The sequence below is a fragment of the Octodon degus genome, unplaced genomic scaffold, assembly GCF_000260255.1.
Source record: "Octodon degus isolate 3935 unplaced genomic scaffold, OctDeg1.0 scaffold00035, whole genome shotgun sequence".
NCBI classification, from domain to species: Eukaryota; Metazoa; Chordata; class Mammalia; order Rodentia; family Octodontidae; genus Octodon; species Octodon degus.
Window position 1 is genome coordinate 6,994,541 of NW_004524611.1, and position 14,814 is coordinate 7,009,354.

General features: G+C 39.6%; 1 protein-coding gene across 1 annotated transcript in view; it reads left to right on the forward strand.

Annotated features, from left to right (window-relative positions):
* The first annotated feature begins 1,512 nt into the window (after positions 1 to 1,512).
* The window catches only part of Vkorc1l1 (vitamin K epoxide reductase complex subunit 1 like 1), an 18,277-nt gene continuing 4,975 nt past the window's right edge, over positions 1,513 to 14,814 (forward strand). Inside the window, exons 1-4 of the mRNA XM_012514569.2 lie at positions 1,513 to 1,522; positions 1,741 to 1,898; positions 8,358 to 8,425; positions 10,255 to 10,364. Of these exons, the coding sequence (XP_012370023.1) occupies positions 1,513 to 1,522; positions 1,741 to 1,898; positions 8,358 to 8,425; positions 10,255 to 10,364 (346 nt within the window). The remainder of the gene's footprint in view (positions 1,523 to 1,740; positions 1,899 to 8,357; positions 8,426 to 10,254; positions 10,365 to 14,814) is intronic.

Below are 14,814 nucleotides of genomic sequence, written 5' to 3' on the forward strand. Positions count from 1 at the left end.
CTTGTTCTAAGTAGGTGCTTTAGACCACTGAGCCATCTCACCAGCCCCGGAGTGTTCTTTTAATGGCAGATTGTGTTAGTTTTATTCATGCTGTCTATGTCCTTTCTGATTTTTGTGACCATATTCTGTCAGTTACTGATAAAGATACTAAAGTCTTTAAGTATAATTGTTACTTGTTTTATTGCGTGTTTAATGACCACATACTCATAGGGAATTGGTACGTGTACATAACACATCTTTCATTCTTTTCTTTTTTATCTTTCCCTTCTTCCCTTTTCTCCTCCCTTCTCCCTCCATATTGTGGTCCCCTTCCCATATGCAAAAGATTCATCTCCCTATTTCCTATTATTTATCTTTTATTTTCCTCTTTATTTATAATTTGAGTTTTTTATGTAAGAGAAATTATGTGGTACTTAAGCATGTGTGTCTGATTTAGCTTACGTAACATTTTGATCTCGAGGTGCACCCATTTCACCGCAGATGAAGTTTATTTTTTTTTTTTTTTTAATGTATTTGGCACAAGGTCTACAGGGTCTCACTACAGAGATTAGACTCATAGTGAACCTCCTGTTTTCGCCTTCCCAAGCACTGGGATTACAGATGCATGCCACCGTCCCTGTCTCAGTATGCTCTAGGGGTGGGTCCAGCACGACTTGTGCTGGGGATCAAACTGGGTCCCTGCATCTGCCTAAGCAGGCTCTTTATTCCACTAAGCTATCTGGCTGGCCCTGTCCTTTTTTATGGCACAGTAGTACTCCATTTTGTCCTTCACAGCTTTTTAAATCCTGGTTTATTTTTGTCTCTTCTGGTCAATGTATGGCATCTTCCAAGGATGAGCCAGGGTGGTTGCCTTATTCTGTATTCTCTTGAATATTCTGCTTATGAGTGAAATGTATCAATATTTTCATTAAAACTGGCACCATACAGTATTTGTGCCTAGGAGGGACTCCACCAATTTTTCATCCTTTTCTTTCTCTGCATTGTGGTCTCTCCAGCTTCTCTTAGTTTGTCATTTTCCTGTCACTTTTTTTTTTTTTTTTATAGCATTGTTGAAGTATTTTTAATCTTCAGCTTTTGTTTGTTACATTTTACTTAACCCAGATTTATGACAGTGTGAAAAATGTAAAAGAACTTTCCTCTGTGTAAGTCTAACAGTACCGCAAACGGATGTGTTACAATATACATTTAAAATAAGTTTTCAAAAGTAACTTCTGGCTAGGGGTCTGGTTCACTTATTGAGCCCATCCACTCACACAAGCCCCTAGTTCCATCCCCAGCCCCAAAAAGAAACAAGTTTAGCACTTAACAATCAGAAACAATGTTGCTATAGAACACAAAGCAGTTACCCAAGAAAAGACCAAGGAGAGAAAAGAAGTTTGGAAGACAGCACCTAGCAATCTAGCAGTGCAGGAAGAAGTACAGGAACTGACAAAGTAAAGCAATTCTATAAAAAAAAAAAAAAGATTTTAAAAACAACTCTCTATAACTCAGGAGAAGCAACTTAAAAGAGAAATGGTCACGAGTAAAGTAAAAATCTGGACACAATTAAACCTTAACTAAAGCACTGCTTCTGCGGGCTTGGTTTCCTCACCATCTGCAATGGATCTGGGACGATGTCTAGCTCCAGAATAAGCTCCTTCGGAAAGGCCCCCTTCCCACCATTCTGTGCAAGAAATTAAATCTGTTTAAGACCCGCCAGCACAGCTCCTCGCCGTCTCTGTTCTCCCATCGCTTTCACAGCTGAAGCACCTTTCTTCCGATTTGAGAGGACCCACTCCACCACAAGCCACTGCCTGTGGGATTCACCGGATGGATTTTCCCCCCCGCGAAGCTTCGCGTCCCGCGCCGACGCCGACGCCGAGCAGCAGCGCCCACTCCGCCTGATCGCCCCTGGCCAGGCGGGTTCCTACCCAGCCGCCCGCACAGCGGCTAGGGGCGACGCCCAACGCTAGCAGCCCCGGGGCCGGGAACAGGGTGCAGCCAAGCGGCGACAGGCGGCGGCGGGCGCCCGCGATCGGCCCCGCGCTCACCCCTCCTGCCCGGCCCGACAGCCGGGACCGAGGCGAGGAGAGGCGAGGCCGGCCGGGCGCTCCTGTCACTTCTTTTGCAACTACCCACAGCTTACTTCTTTTTTCTTCTTTACTTGTTATTTTCCGTTATCTGGATTGTGGATCTCAGAGAGGTTGATCACCATGCCACCATTTTCCTCTCCCCTCTAGCTTTCCTTGATTTTTTTTTTTTTTTTTTTTTTTTTTTGTTCCTCGAATGCCTTCAGGGCACTTTTGGCCAGCTGGAGAGGTGTGAGGTTCGAACTCCAGCAACCTGAGGCTGACAGCTTTGTGGAAGCAGCCACTTAAAGGGCTAGGCTAGGGGCTAGGGCCAGGCCCCCTCTAGCTTTCCTTGAGTCAGTGTTTATATACCTTTTATTTTTATTTTTCTAGTTTCAGCCTGTGTTACTACACTTAAAGTGAATCTCTTATGGATCGCATATGCCTGGGTCTTTTCTGTCTGTAAGTTCAGTTTGACTCTGTGTGTGTGTGTGTGTACACATTTGCTTTAGATTGGACCGGTGGTAGGCAAATAGTGCTATACCCTTGGCCTGTCCATTTTTTAATTTTTTTCTCTTATGGCATAACTTTTTAATTTTAAAGAGAATAAAAAATAGTAGGTAAGACATTAGAAATGATATATAATTTATAAAGAAAAAAAAGGTGATAGGAATTCAATAGGGGGCTGGGGAGATGGCTCAGTAGAATAAGCACTTCCCTGGCAAGCACAAAGGCCTGAGTTCAATCCCTGGTTCTGCCAAAAAAGAAAAAAAAGAAAAGAAAAAGGAATTCAGTAATGGTTATTATATTGCACATTGTTGTCCTCAGTATTGTTGCTCAGATTACCAGATACAAGTATGTAAAATTGGTCAAAATAAAAATGTTAAGCATTAACTTCTCCCTTCAGAAAACTGGTAGAGGGCTGTCCAAATAGCAGATTAAAGCACTTGCAAGCAGGCGCAGGATCTGGAGGTTCAATCCCTGGGCCTGCTGTGCCAGCCCCACCCCCTGGGACACTGAGATAGTAATTGAGATTGGGTGTGGTGGCACATGCCTGTAATCCCAGCTCTTGGGAGGCGGTAAACAGGCGGATCACTATGAGTCCAATCTAGTAGTGAGACCCTGAACACCCTGTAGACCCTTCCCTAAAAAAAAGAGCAAAAAAACTGATAGAAATTAGTACAGTCATCTTAGCTATCCTGTGTATATACAGACATGATTTTTTCTCTTCCTTTTTTTTCTTTTCTCCTTTCCCTGCTTCCAATTGTTCATTGCTTTTTAGCATTTCTTTCCGTTTTACTATATCTGTTGTGCCTTTCAGATTTTATTTACTCTTGCAAGTTCTTGCACTAGGGAGACAATATGACATTTACACATGCAGTTCTAATTTATTTCACTTATGAGTATGGTCTCAGGTTGCATCCATTTACCTATCAAAGCCTTGGAGCTTATCTATTTATAGCTGAGTAATACTCCATTTTATAAAAATACTACATATCTTTTATCCATTCCTCAATTGGTGGGTATTTGGGTAATTAATTGCCAAGATTTAACTATAACAAATTGTGCTTCTATAAACATGGGTGCACATATATCCCAGTGGTATGTTTTCATTTCTTCTGGGAAAATAGCCAGGAGGAGAATAGTTGGGTTGAATGTGACCTCTAATCCTAGTTTTTTGAGGAATCTCCACACTGATTTCCACAGTGGTTGTACCAGTCTACACTCCCACCAAGAGTGGAGAAGTGTTCTTTTTTCCCCACAGCCTCTCCAGCATTTATTAGTTGATTTAATTATAACATTTTTCTGGGGGTCTCTTCAAAAATTTTACTTTGAGGCAGGGTTTTACTGCATTCCCCTGGCAAAGGACCCCCAGACTTGGGGTCATTCTGCCTCAGCCTCCCAAGTAGCTGAGATTGCAGGTGTGCGCACCATTTCCAATGTTTTCTCCTCCCCCAATGTCTTTTAATTGATATGTTCAGGTCCTTTTTAATGTAGGAAGGGCTGTGAAGTCAGTGAGCCAACAAATTATTGTCCTTTTCCATTTTAGCTTCATCTCCCTTTCTCCTTTCCTCTCTCACTTTTTTTTTAAAAATTTATTTATTCATTTTACATTTATTTATTGTATGTGTGGCCAGCTCAGCCTACCAGGGGGCGGGGCTGGCTGGCATGTGGTGCTGGGGGATCGAACCGTGGTCCATGTGCTTTGCTAAGCTTGTTCTAAGTAGGTGCTTTAGACCACTGAGCCATCTCACCAGCCCCTCCTCTCTCACTTTTAAGAGACAGTCCGCTGTGTTGCTTAGACTGGCCTTGAACTCCTGGACTCAAACTGTCTCTCTGCCTTACCCCTCCAGAGTGCTGGGAGAGCTTGTAGCCAGAAAAGAAAATAACAGTAATCCTGCTGAAATCCAGGCCCAGCTTACAAGTATGTTAAATTTCAAATACAGCAGGGAGTACTATGGTAGATATAAAATTTATATATAAATTTTCCTCTGTACCATAGTAATGGTACAGAGGAAATGTAGCGAAAGGGCAGGGGTACAAAGGACAGCTGAGCAACTGAATGCTGGAAACAACTGTAAAATAGTTTGAGGAGAACCATATATCAAGCAATAACAAAAGAGGTTTATGAGGTCAGATGACCTGTGTGGCTATATATCTCTGGTGTACACATTTACATTTATTTTTATTTTTAATTTAATTTGATGTACCTTTGTTTGTTTGTTTTTTTGTGGAACTGGGGATTGAACTCAGGCCCTTGCGCTTGCCAGGGAAGCGCTTATTCTTCTGAGCCATGTCCCTGCCCCTGACCAATTTTTGTGATACAGAGATCAAACTCATATCCAAGTTTGTGTTATTTTCATTTGACTACTTTTCATTCAGTTACATAAAACTTTTAATATCTGGGGAAAGTTCTATGCACACTATGCAATTTCATGTTGTACTTGTGTCATTCTCTTCGTAATCACTGTGACTTGATTTACTAAATGAAAACCTGGCTAAAACAGAACAGATCCTTCTTTGCTCAGAGCCGAATGTTACAATGATAACCATGTAAAACATATATACTAATTTTTTTTTAAATATTTATTTTTATTTATTACATTTATTTATTGTGTGTGTGTGTGGCCAGCTCAGCCCACCAGGGGGCGGGGCTGGCTGGCATGTGGTGCTGGAGGATTGAACCATGGTCCCTGTGCTTTGCTAAGCTTGTTCTAAGCAGGTGCTTTAGACCACTGAGCCATCTCTCCAGCCCCACATATATACTAATTTGCGCAAAAATTGTAGTATAATTGGGAGGCTGAGAGAGGAATGGAAAAGTATACTGAGTTGTAAATGTAGTCTACCATGGAGTGATAGATTATATGAAACTAAGCATTTTTGTGAAAAGAAATTTATAGATAAATCACAACCCACTAAAGTAAATTGTACTTGCCTCTGAAGCACTTGCCTCTGAAGATGGTAACTTGAGGTTTAGAGGACTGCTGTTTTGTTTTGTTTTTTAATCTCGTCTCTTAGAACTTATTTTTAAAACTATTTCTATATAAATATGCAATTTTAATAAAATTGAAAATAATATAAACAAAAATCTTACCAAATGAAAATATGTCGTGTATGATCACAATTGTAAGTATTCATTGAACATACAGCATTCCTGATACAGTATTACTTAATAACCTGTGCTAACTCAGCATTTTCTTTTTGAGACAGGGTCTCACTGTGAAGTTCAGGCTGGCCTTGAACTCACTTTGTAGCCCAGGTTGGCCTCAAATTCAAAGTGATCCTCCTGGGCCGGGGAGATTACTTAGTAGAATAAGCACTGGTCTGGCAAGTGCAAGGGCCTGAGTTCAATCCCTGGTTTCGGTAAATAAATAAAATAAAATAAAATAAAAAACAAAATGATCCTCCTGGGGCTGGAGAGATGGCTCAGTGGTCTAAAGCACCTACTTAGAACAAGCTTGGCAAAACACAGGGACCGCGGTTCGATTCCCCAGCACCACATGCCAGCCAGCCCCGCCCCCAGGTGGGCTGAGCTGGCCACACACACACTCTCTCTCTCTCTCTCTCTCTCTCTCTCTCTCTCTCTCTCTTTCTAAATAAATGTAAAAAAAAACCAAAAATGATCCTCCTGCTTCAGCCTCGAGAGTACTAGGACTATAGGCATCCATGACCTTTTTGAATTCTTGAAATAACTTGAAAAAAAAAATAGGTAGTTGTTGAAAGAGTTTTAAATGTTAGTTGACACACAGTAGTATCCAGTATGACCTGAGAAAGAGGTATTTCATGGTATAAACTGGTCATTTCCTCAGAAGAAACCAATGAAAATTTTATAAGCTCCAGCAGTTAACAGCATTGTTTCTAAGGCCTATTCTTTAATTTTTCTCATCAGACCATCATATATGTTTTGTATAATTGTTTTTCTCTAGAATTTTGTTAATAAGTTGTTCAGTGTCATAACTCATGAACTTAAAATGAAAGAAATACTACTTTCTGGTTTTGTCCATGGCCACTTCTCTCCTACTAGTCTCACAACAGAATGGTAGAAGGCTATGTTTTAGCCTCTCATCTTGTCCAGGCACTTCATCTCCTTTGATTTGCTTTAACATTGGGTTTTACCTAAAATTTTACTATCAGATGGGCCCGTTTCCGCCAGAGGAATGAACAACCCAGAGATGGGTGTGTGGATGGATTGGGTCAACAGCATGTGGCTTATATGTACAATGGAATAGTATTTATTCTTTAAAAGAAGGAAGTCTTGTCACAAGTTACAACATGGATGAATCTTCAGGACATTATACTAAATGAAATAAGCCAGTCACAAAAATATGTCTCATTAAAAAACAATGGGATAGTAGTCATTTTTTTCCAGGAAAGTAATACTGTCTATTCCAGTCTAGTTTGTGAGTTGACTTGCTTACAGCTGTATTACATGTAGCTTTGTTAACTGTACTGTACTGGTTATATTTATCAAGGAAATAGTCATTCTGGTTGGCTTTTTTTTTTTTTTTTTTGTTCCTCAAATGCCTTCAGGGCACTTTTGGCCAGCTGGAGAGGTGTGAGGTTTGAACTCCAGCAACCTGAGGCTGACAGCTTTGTGGAAGCAGCCACTTAAAGGCCTGAGCTAGGGCCAGGCCCCCTAGTCATTCTGGTTGAAAATGTAAGAATGATAGTTGGATGTTGTAAGAGATTTGGACTTAAGAAAGAATGAAGCACTAGGTCCAGGAGACCAGCAGTTTAGCCTTTGTTTAGAGGCTGGATCTCCCACACCTGGGTGTCTCTGTGTCTCTTGTACCTGGGCAGGGAGTTGTGGCTGAATGAGAACTGAACAGAGTTTAAGTGGGAAGATGGAAGCGATATATGGAGACGAGATTTGGATCACCCAGCCATTTGTCTAAGTCATATAGTTAAGAGTTGTGTGTTAAATTATGCTTTTTTTTGGCCAGCTCAGCCTGCCCTGAGGATGGGGCTGGCGTGAAATGTGGGGCCAGGTATTGAACCTCTGTCCCCTGAGCCTCCCTAAGTTTGCCTAAGCATGTGCTTGAGACTGATGAGCCATCTTGCCTGCCCCCCCCCACATTATTATTATTATTTTTTTAGAGATAGGACCTTACTCCGTAGTTCAGCCTGACCTTGAACTCGCTATGTAGCCCCCAGCTGGCCTCAAAATTGTGGTGATCTTTCTGCCTCGGCCTTCTAAGTGCTGGGATTACAGGTGTAAGTCACCATGTGTGGCTCAAATTATGTAGATGTTACTTTAAAGAAAAGAACTGAACTGTGGGCTAGTGAATAGGTAGAGGTGGAGAAAAATAAAGGCACACTTACTGTAGCTGGGTGATGAGTGTGTGGAGGTTTATTGCATTGTTCTGTTCCCTGTGTATATATGCATTTGAAACTTTCTATAAAGGCTTTTGGTGTTCTATTGAAACTTTAGCATGTATTTCTTTGACAAAACAATGTCCAGGGTCACTTTTGTCCCACTATTCTCATGACAGAATGGTAGGAAGCTATATTTCAGCCTCTCGTCTTGTCCAGGGACCTCATCTCCTTTGATTTGCTCTGACATTGAGTTTTACCTGACATTTTACTATCCGAAGGGCCTGTTTCCACCAGAGGAATGAACAACCCAGGTGTGTGGGGGTGGATGGTAGGTATTTGTTTTGTGGGTTGCTGCATTGTTTCAAGGAAAATGTCCATGTAGTGCAATGTAATTTTGACAGTATGCCCACTTACTTCCATTGCCAAAGGCAGTGACTTAAATTTGAAGAGAAGTGTGCAGTATCTCACTGGCTGTGCTCTCTCCCCCGGCAGTCTGGTCTTAAGCCCTTCACTCAGAGGGTCCAGGAGTACACTTTCCTCATGTATGCTACCCAGTGCAGGTAAAGCAAGACGCACATTTCACTGTGGCCAGCAACCAGACACTGAAGTTTAGATGGGTGGACTGTCTGCTGCTCCTTTGCGCTCCCATGATCACTGCGTTTCACCCTGGAGGCTTTCATTTGCACACTCAAGCTTGCTCCTACGTCGCAGCCTTTGTGTGCTGTCCTTATGAGATTGACTTCTCATCGTTCTGTGAGGGTTGGATTTGAAATGCAGTTTCTGAGCAGGGCTTCTCTGGCCTCTTGGTACACCAGCTTCTTCCCATTTGTCTAAAACAGTGGAATTCAGACGCCCTCTGAACCAAGACCTCCCTACGTGGCTATACTTGCAGATGTTCAGAAGTGTGGTTCTGGATTCCTGTCCTTCCAGCTTTCCTGTTTAACTGTGTAGGCTGGTCTGTTTCTGGTCATTTGGTTGTTTATTCCCTGCTTACCCAGAATGTAAGCCCCACGGGCAGCACCTCCTCTACCTAGCATAAGCATTCCCAGCACTGCAGTGTCTGCACCTGATATGTAGTCAATTTGTATTGATAAGTGAGAAGATAAACAAATACGGTGGTAATTACCCAATATTCTTTGAACTTTATAGCTCTGTACAATAAAGTATTCATGGCTCCACTTGGTTGTAAAATTCGGCTTATTATCTCTCAGCATCATTATAGTTTTGAATCTTACTGTTAAGCCCATGTGACTGCTGGGTATGATGGTACACACCTGTAATCCTAGCACTCTGGGAGGCTGAGGCAGGAGGATCACTTTGAGTTAAAGGCCAGCCTGGGCTACATAGTAAGCTCAAGTCCAGCCTGAACTACATGGCAAGACCCTGTCTCAAAAAACTAAAATCAAAAACAAAAAGCCCATGCAACTAATACAGGTTCTTTTATCTTTTTCAGGCAGCATCTCTTCAGAACCAGATTTTAGGTTTTATTACAGTCATCTCTGCTAACTTAACTTCATAAATATTTGTTTTCTTTTATGGTACTTAAAAAGTACTCTCATTCAGAATTAAAATAATCCCAAAGGTTTTTAGTTTGATATTTATATCAGGTGTCATTGAATCAGAATTTAATAATCCTTGCTTTAAAGCAAGAAAATAGGATTCTGAAAATGTTAAGTCAAATGAAAATTTCAAGTTAAACATTAAATGAGAATGTGGCATACAATGTATCAAGTTTTTACTTTTGAGATACCTTTCTGGGGAAGATCTGTAGTTTCTGACATTGTCCTACATTGCCTGTTCCCAGGATATGTTTCTTCGTGCATAGACTGCTGAAATTTCCTGGGAAACAACTTCTCAGTTGGCCTACTTAGAATGAAGTCATTGGACTGCTTGGCTGCAGGCGTTTCTGGTAGTCACAGCTGCAGCAGAGAGGAGTGCTATTAGCATCTAGTAGGTAGAGGCCAGGAAACCAGGAATGCGCTTAACACTGTATGAAAAGTACTGACACTCCTACCCCCCCCCCCAACACACACAACTCTGGCTTGTGCCTCTAAGAGATCTTGGCTTGAGAGGTCTTCAGCAGAACAGGAACACTTTATGGTCCCTTCTGGAAAAGAGAATATATAGAAATAGGCCACTTAAAGACATTCCCATGGGTATGTTAGCACTTTCAGATATCTTTATACTAGATAGTTGTTTTTAATCAGTTGTAATATAGAAATCTAATGACTGACCTTCCTCTTTTGGGTTAATTATTCTTAGGAAAAAGATTCTTAAGAAATTTGGCAATTTAGTTGATTTTAGAATTGGATAACAGTCTTAAATAATTTTACATTTTAAAAAATAGGGAATCTAAAATATAGGGTTACTGGTTTTCCTTATTTTACAGATGGGGTCGAGGATTTGGTCTTTTGGGTTCCATTTTTGGAAAGGATGGTGTATTAAACCAGCCAAACAGTGTCTTTGGACTTATATTTTATATACTACAATTATTACTTGGTAAGTAGCAATACAAAAATTAATTTGTTATATTCCATTTAGTACTTTGTACCTTTGCTCTAAAATGTCTATATTAAACACAAACATGTTAATGATAGAATCAGTTTGTAGCATATTTTCAAAATTGTGAAAACATGAATCACTAACATTTTTATCGTGATAGTGTTGTCAGTTGGTGTTTTAATCATGGGTAGCATGATCTCATGATGTTCAGAAAAGCCAGTCCAGTCAAGGCAGCTGTTGCTCAAAATAGTCTTCTCTTAAACTTTTTTTTCTTACTATAGACTCTGTAGCTATTTTAGAAATCATGTATAACACTAATAGTAAATCATACTCATAATTTCATCCCCTTTACATATCCACTATTTCCATTGTCTTCTGTTTTTTGTTTGTTTGTTTTTTTTCTTTTAATGATGCTGGCGATCCAAACTAAGACCAACTGAGCTATGTTCTTAGCCCTGTGTTCTGTTTTTAGAATGCTTTTATGTGATCTCTTGTTTTGAATGTGGTATTGTCTTAAGTATTTTGTTGTTGGCATCTATCGCTCACTTTTTTTCTATTCCAGATAATGCTGCAGTGATGATTTTCCTTAAAGTCAGCCCTATTGTACCTCCTCCTTGCTCTTAAAATTATTTTCACAAAATGTATTTCCAGACAGGGAGTTAATGAGTGAAAAGCATAGAAATTGTATTGGATGAATTTTTAATGAAGTGTGTGTGTGTGTGTGTGTATGTGTGTATTTGGCTTTATTTTCCTTTGGTGGTACCAGGGATTGAACCCAGGACCTTGGCACTGAGCTATATCCTCAGCTCTTTGTATTTTACTTTGAAACAGTATCTCACTGAGTTGCTCAGGTTGAGTTATAACTTATGATCCTCTGCCACAGCCTCACAGGATGCTGAAATTATAGGGATGTATCATCATGCCTAGTGTTTTTTATGGATTGTTAATAGATATTACCAATTGCTTTCCCCTTAGCTGTCTGGCTACTCTGAAATTTCATCCACTTTCCATTTTTAAAATGTGTTCTAGAGTTCGGGCGTGGTAGCACACGCCTGTAATTGCAACACTTAAGGAGGCAGAAAACAAGAGGATAACTGTGAGTCCAAGTTGCATGGTGAGACCCTGCACTTAAAAAAAAAAAAAAAGTTCTATAAAATTTCTAATAGTTACATAATAATAGCCATTATTTTAATTTTACCACATTTTAATTTCTTTTTATTGATGTTTGAATTATTGGGATCCTGGTCCATTCTCATTCATTTCAAATATTTTACTTATTCTTTATACTTATGTTTTGTGTGAATTTTTGAATCTGTATATTTTTACAAGTAAATCCATCTATTGCATTTCAGCTGTTAGTGTTTTATTCCATTTTTTATTTGTTTGTTTGGCGGTACTGGAGATTGAACTCAGGTCCTTGCGCTTGCCAGGCAAGTGCTTATTCTCTCTAGCCCCTTATTTCAGTGTTTGTCAGTTGATTTTGTTCACAAAAATATAAGTAATTCTTCTATCTGAAGTTCATTTAAATTTTAAAAAATCTTTTATTTATTTATGTATTTGGTAAGGGTCTCACTACACAGCTTGGACTCATAGTGATCCTCCTGTTTCAACCTCCCCAGTGCCGGGATTACAGGCATGTGCCACCACACCCAGTTTCAGGGCTGGCACAGCATACAGTACCAGGGATTGATGCCAGGTACTTGTGCTTGCCAGGCAGGTGCTTAGACTGCTGCTGCATCTTCCTAGCCAATAATTCTTCTATCTGAAGTAATTTTTGAGACAAACTGTGAATGCGAATTTTCCTAAATAGTCTTACCAAGTTTGCCCAGTTCTTTATCTGTACATTATTTACCTACAGAAACATAAAGATGTATGCACAAGAATACTCATAGCACTGTGGTTTAAAATAGCAAAAAAATTGGTAGTAACCTAGAAATAGGTAATGATTGATTAAATTAGGACACATCCATGTTAGAAATTACTGTGTAACTATTAAAGGAAAAGTAGGTATTTATATATGCTGGCAAGATTAAGACATTGCTCAGTGAGAAAAATAAGTTATAGATTAATAGGTACAGTGTAAATATCTGTGTGTGTGTGTGTGTATGTGTGTGTGTACACACGTTGCATGTGCCCCTACGCATGGAAAAGGATCAGGGAATTGGAGTGGAAAGTTTTGACTTAGTTCCTTGTCTTTATATATGCTGGCAAGATTAAGACATTGCTCAATGAGAAAAATAAGTTGTAGATTAATAGGTACAGTGTAAATATCTCTCTGTGTGTGTCTGTGTGTGTGTGTACACACGTGCATGTGCCCCTACGCATGGAAAAGGATCAGGGAATTGGAGTGGGAAGTTTTGACTTAGTTCCTGATACTTGTTTTGTTGGATTTCTTCTAAAAACTATAAAATATAAACCCAAATACAAGCCAGGTGACTTATGTAATCCCCACATGGGAGGCTGAGGCAGGAGGATCATTGCAAGTTTGAGACCAGCCTTGGCTACAAAGTGAGCTCAAGGCCAGTCTGGACTGCATAGTGAGACCTATGATCCTTTTTTGTCAAAAAGACAGACAGACAGACAGACAGACACACACACACACACACACACACCCCAAAGACAAGGCAATATTTTATTTTCACTAAGTAAAAAAACAGCCTAAGAAAAAGTCTTGACAATGTTTCAGGAGATGGAGATGAAACTGTCAATTTTTTTTTGTACTCTTACCATGTTAATTTCATTAGTCATTATTTTAAATTATACGTTGTGTTTCCGTTTTCGTTTTCTGGAGTTATTTTAGGCTCCTCTTGTGCTTTTGCCGCGTGTCTTTTATCTTTGGAGCACATTTGCTCTCATCTTGTGGTGCTCAGAGCATGCCCCTGCCCCAAGCTATGTGAGATTTAGCTGGTGCTCCTTTGTTTTTCTTTTTTTCCTCCCATCTTTAACTTTTAGGGTTTTAAAGTTGTAATCAGTGTTAAGGGTATATTTAGTTTTGGGAGTGAAACAGGTTCTTTGTTATTGACAAGGTTATTCCTAAATCACAGAAGCTCTCATGTTTTCTTCCTGGAGAGTCATCTCATATTTAATTCCTCCCTAAATAATACAGTCACATGGTTCAAAAGTTAAAAAATAAGTATTGTATAGTAAAAGGTCTGTTCTGCTCTGGTTCAACTTGCCTGTATTTCCTCCTAACCCCAGCTAGTAGTGTCATGTTGTGCTAGTTTTCTATTGCATATATAGGAAATTACAAATATTTTATTTTTTATTTTTACAAATATATTATTTTAATTTACCTCCCTTTCTAAATTTAAGGCAGATGGTACATACACTATTACATAGTTTGGTTTCTTCTCCTTGTCTGTCTTGATTCTTTCCATGTTGGTAATTAAGTGTCTTCATTTTTATTTTACAGCTGGAAAACATCCCCTTGAATGATTGTATCATCAGTTATTTAGAGTTATGGCACATTTTAAATGCTATTGGGAATTTTCCCCAAACCACAAGTACCTAGTTTCATTACAATAATATTTAATAATGGTGTTTATAGTGTTTTTCAGTTCTTTATTCTAGTTCATTTAATCATACTTTAGCCTAGCTCATTTAAATCTCACAAGTCTGAGGAGATAGCCTTGAGTGTATTCCAATTTTAAGAGTTGAGGAAAGAGAGAAAGTAAATATTTCAATATTTTTGAGTACTGGGAATGGAACCCAGGACCTTGTAGATAGTAGGCACTTGCTCTACCACTGAAGTACACCTCTAGCCCAGAGAATTGCACATGAAACTAACAGTACAAGCAGCTAATACATCATGTCATTTCTAAACTCTTAAGATAAATTAAAGTGACAGCATTAATTTTTCAGAGTTTCACATGTTTAACATAGGTGAAGTCAGCAAACAGGGCCAGACAAATAATTTTAGCTTCTGTTGTTACTACACTCTTTCAACTCTGCCTTTCTAGTGAAAGCAACATACAGTTATATAAAAGAATGAGAGTGACTGAGTTTCAGTAAAGCTTTATTGACAAAAGTAGGTGACTGGCTAGCTTTGCCTTGGCTGGCACAAGTAGCTCAACAGCACCTTAGAGTTGAGCCTTATTAAAGTGCAGTTATCTAACGCTCACTAGCCCCAAAGGCAAGCAACTGCGCTGTGCTGCAGCCCATGGGCATTGACCCTTTCCTTTCTTTTTTGCCAGCAGACACCAGGATTTACATTCTTGACTGACATCTCCAAATCTGCATCACTGACTCTTACCTTTTCCTGTTACTGGTAGCTTTTGAGTAGTAGGGAGGTTTAATATACTTTACCTTCTCCTCTGTCCTTGAAAATAAATACATATATTCCTTATATTGTTGGCTTTAGGAAATTACAAAACAATACAGTTGAGGGGAGATGGCTCAGTAGAATAAGCAGCGCAAGGGCCTGAGTTCAATCCCCGGTTCTGCAAAA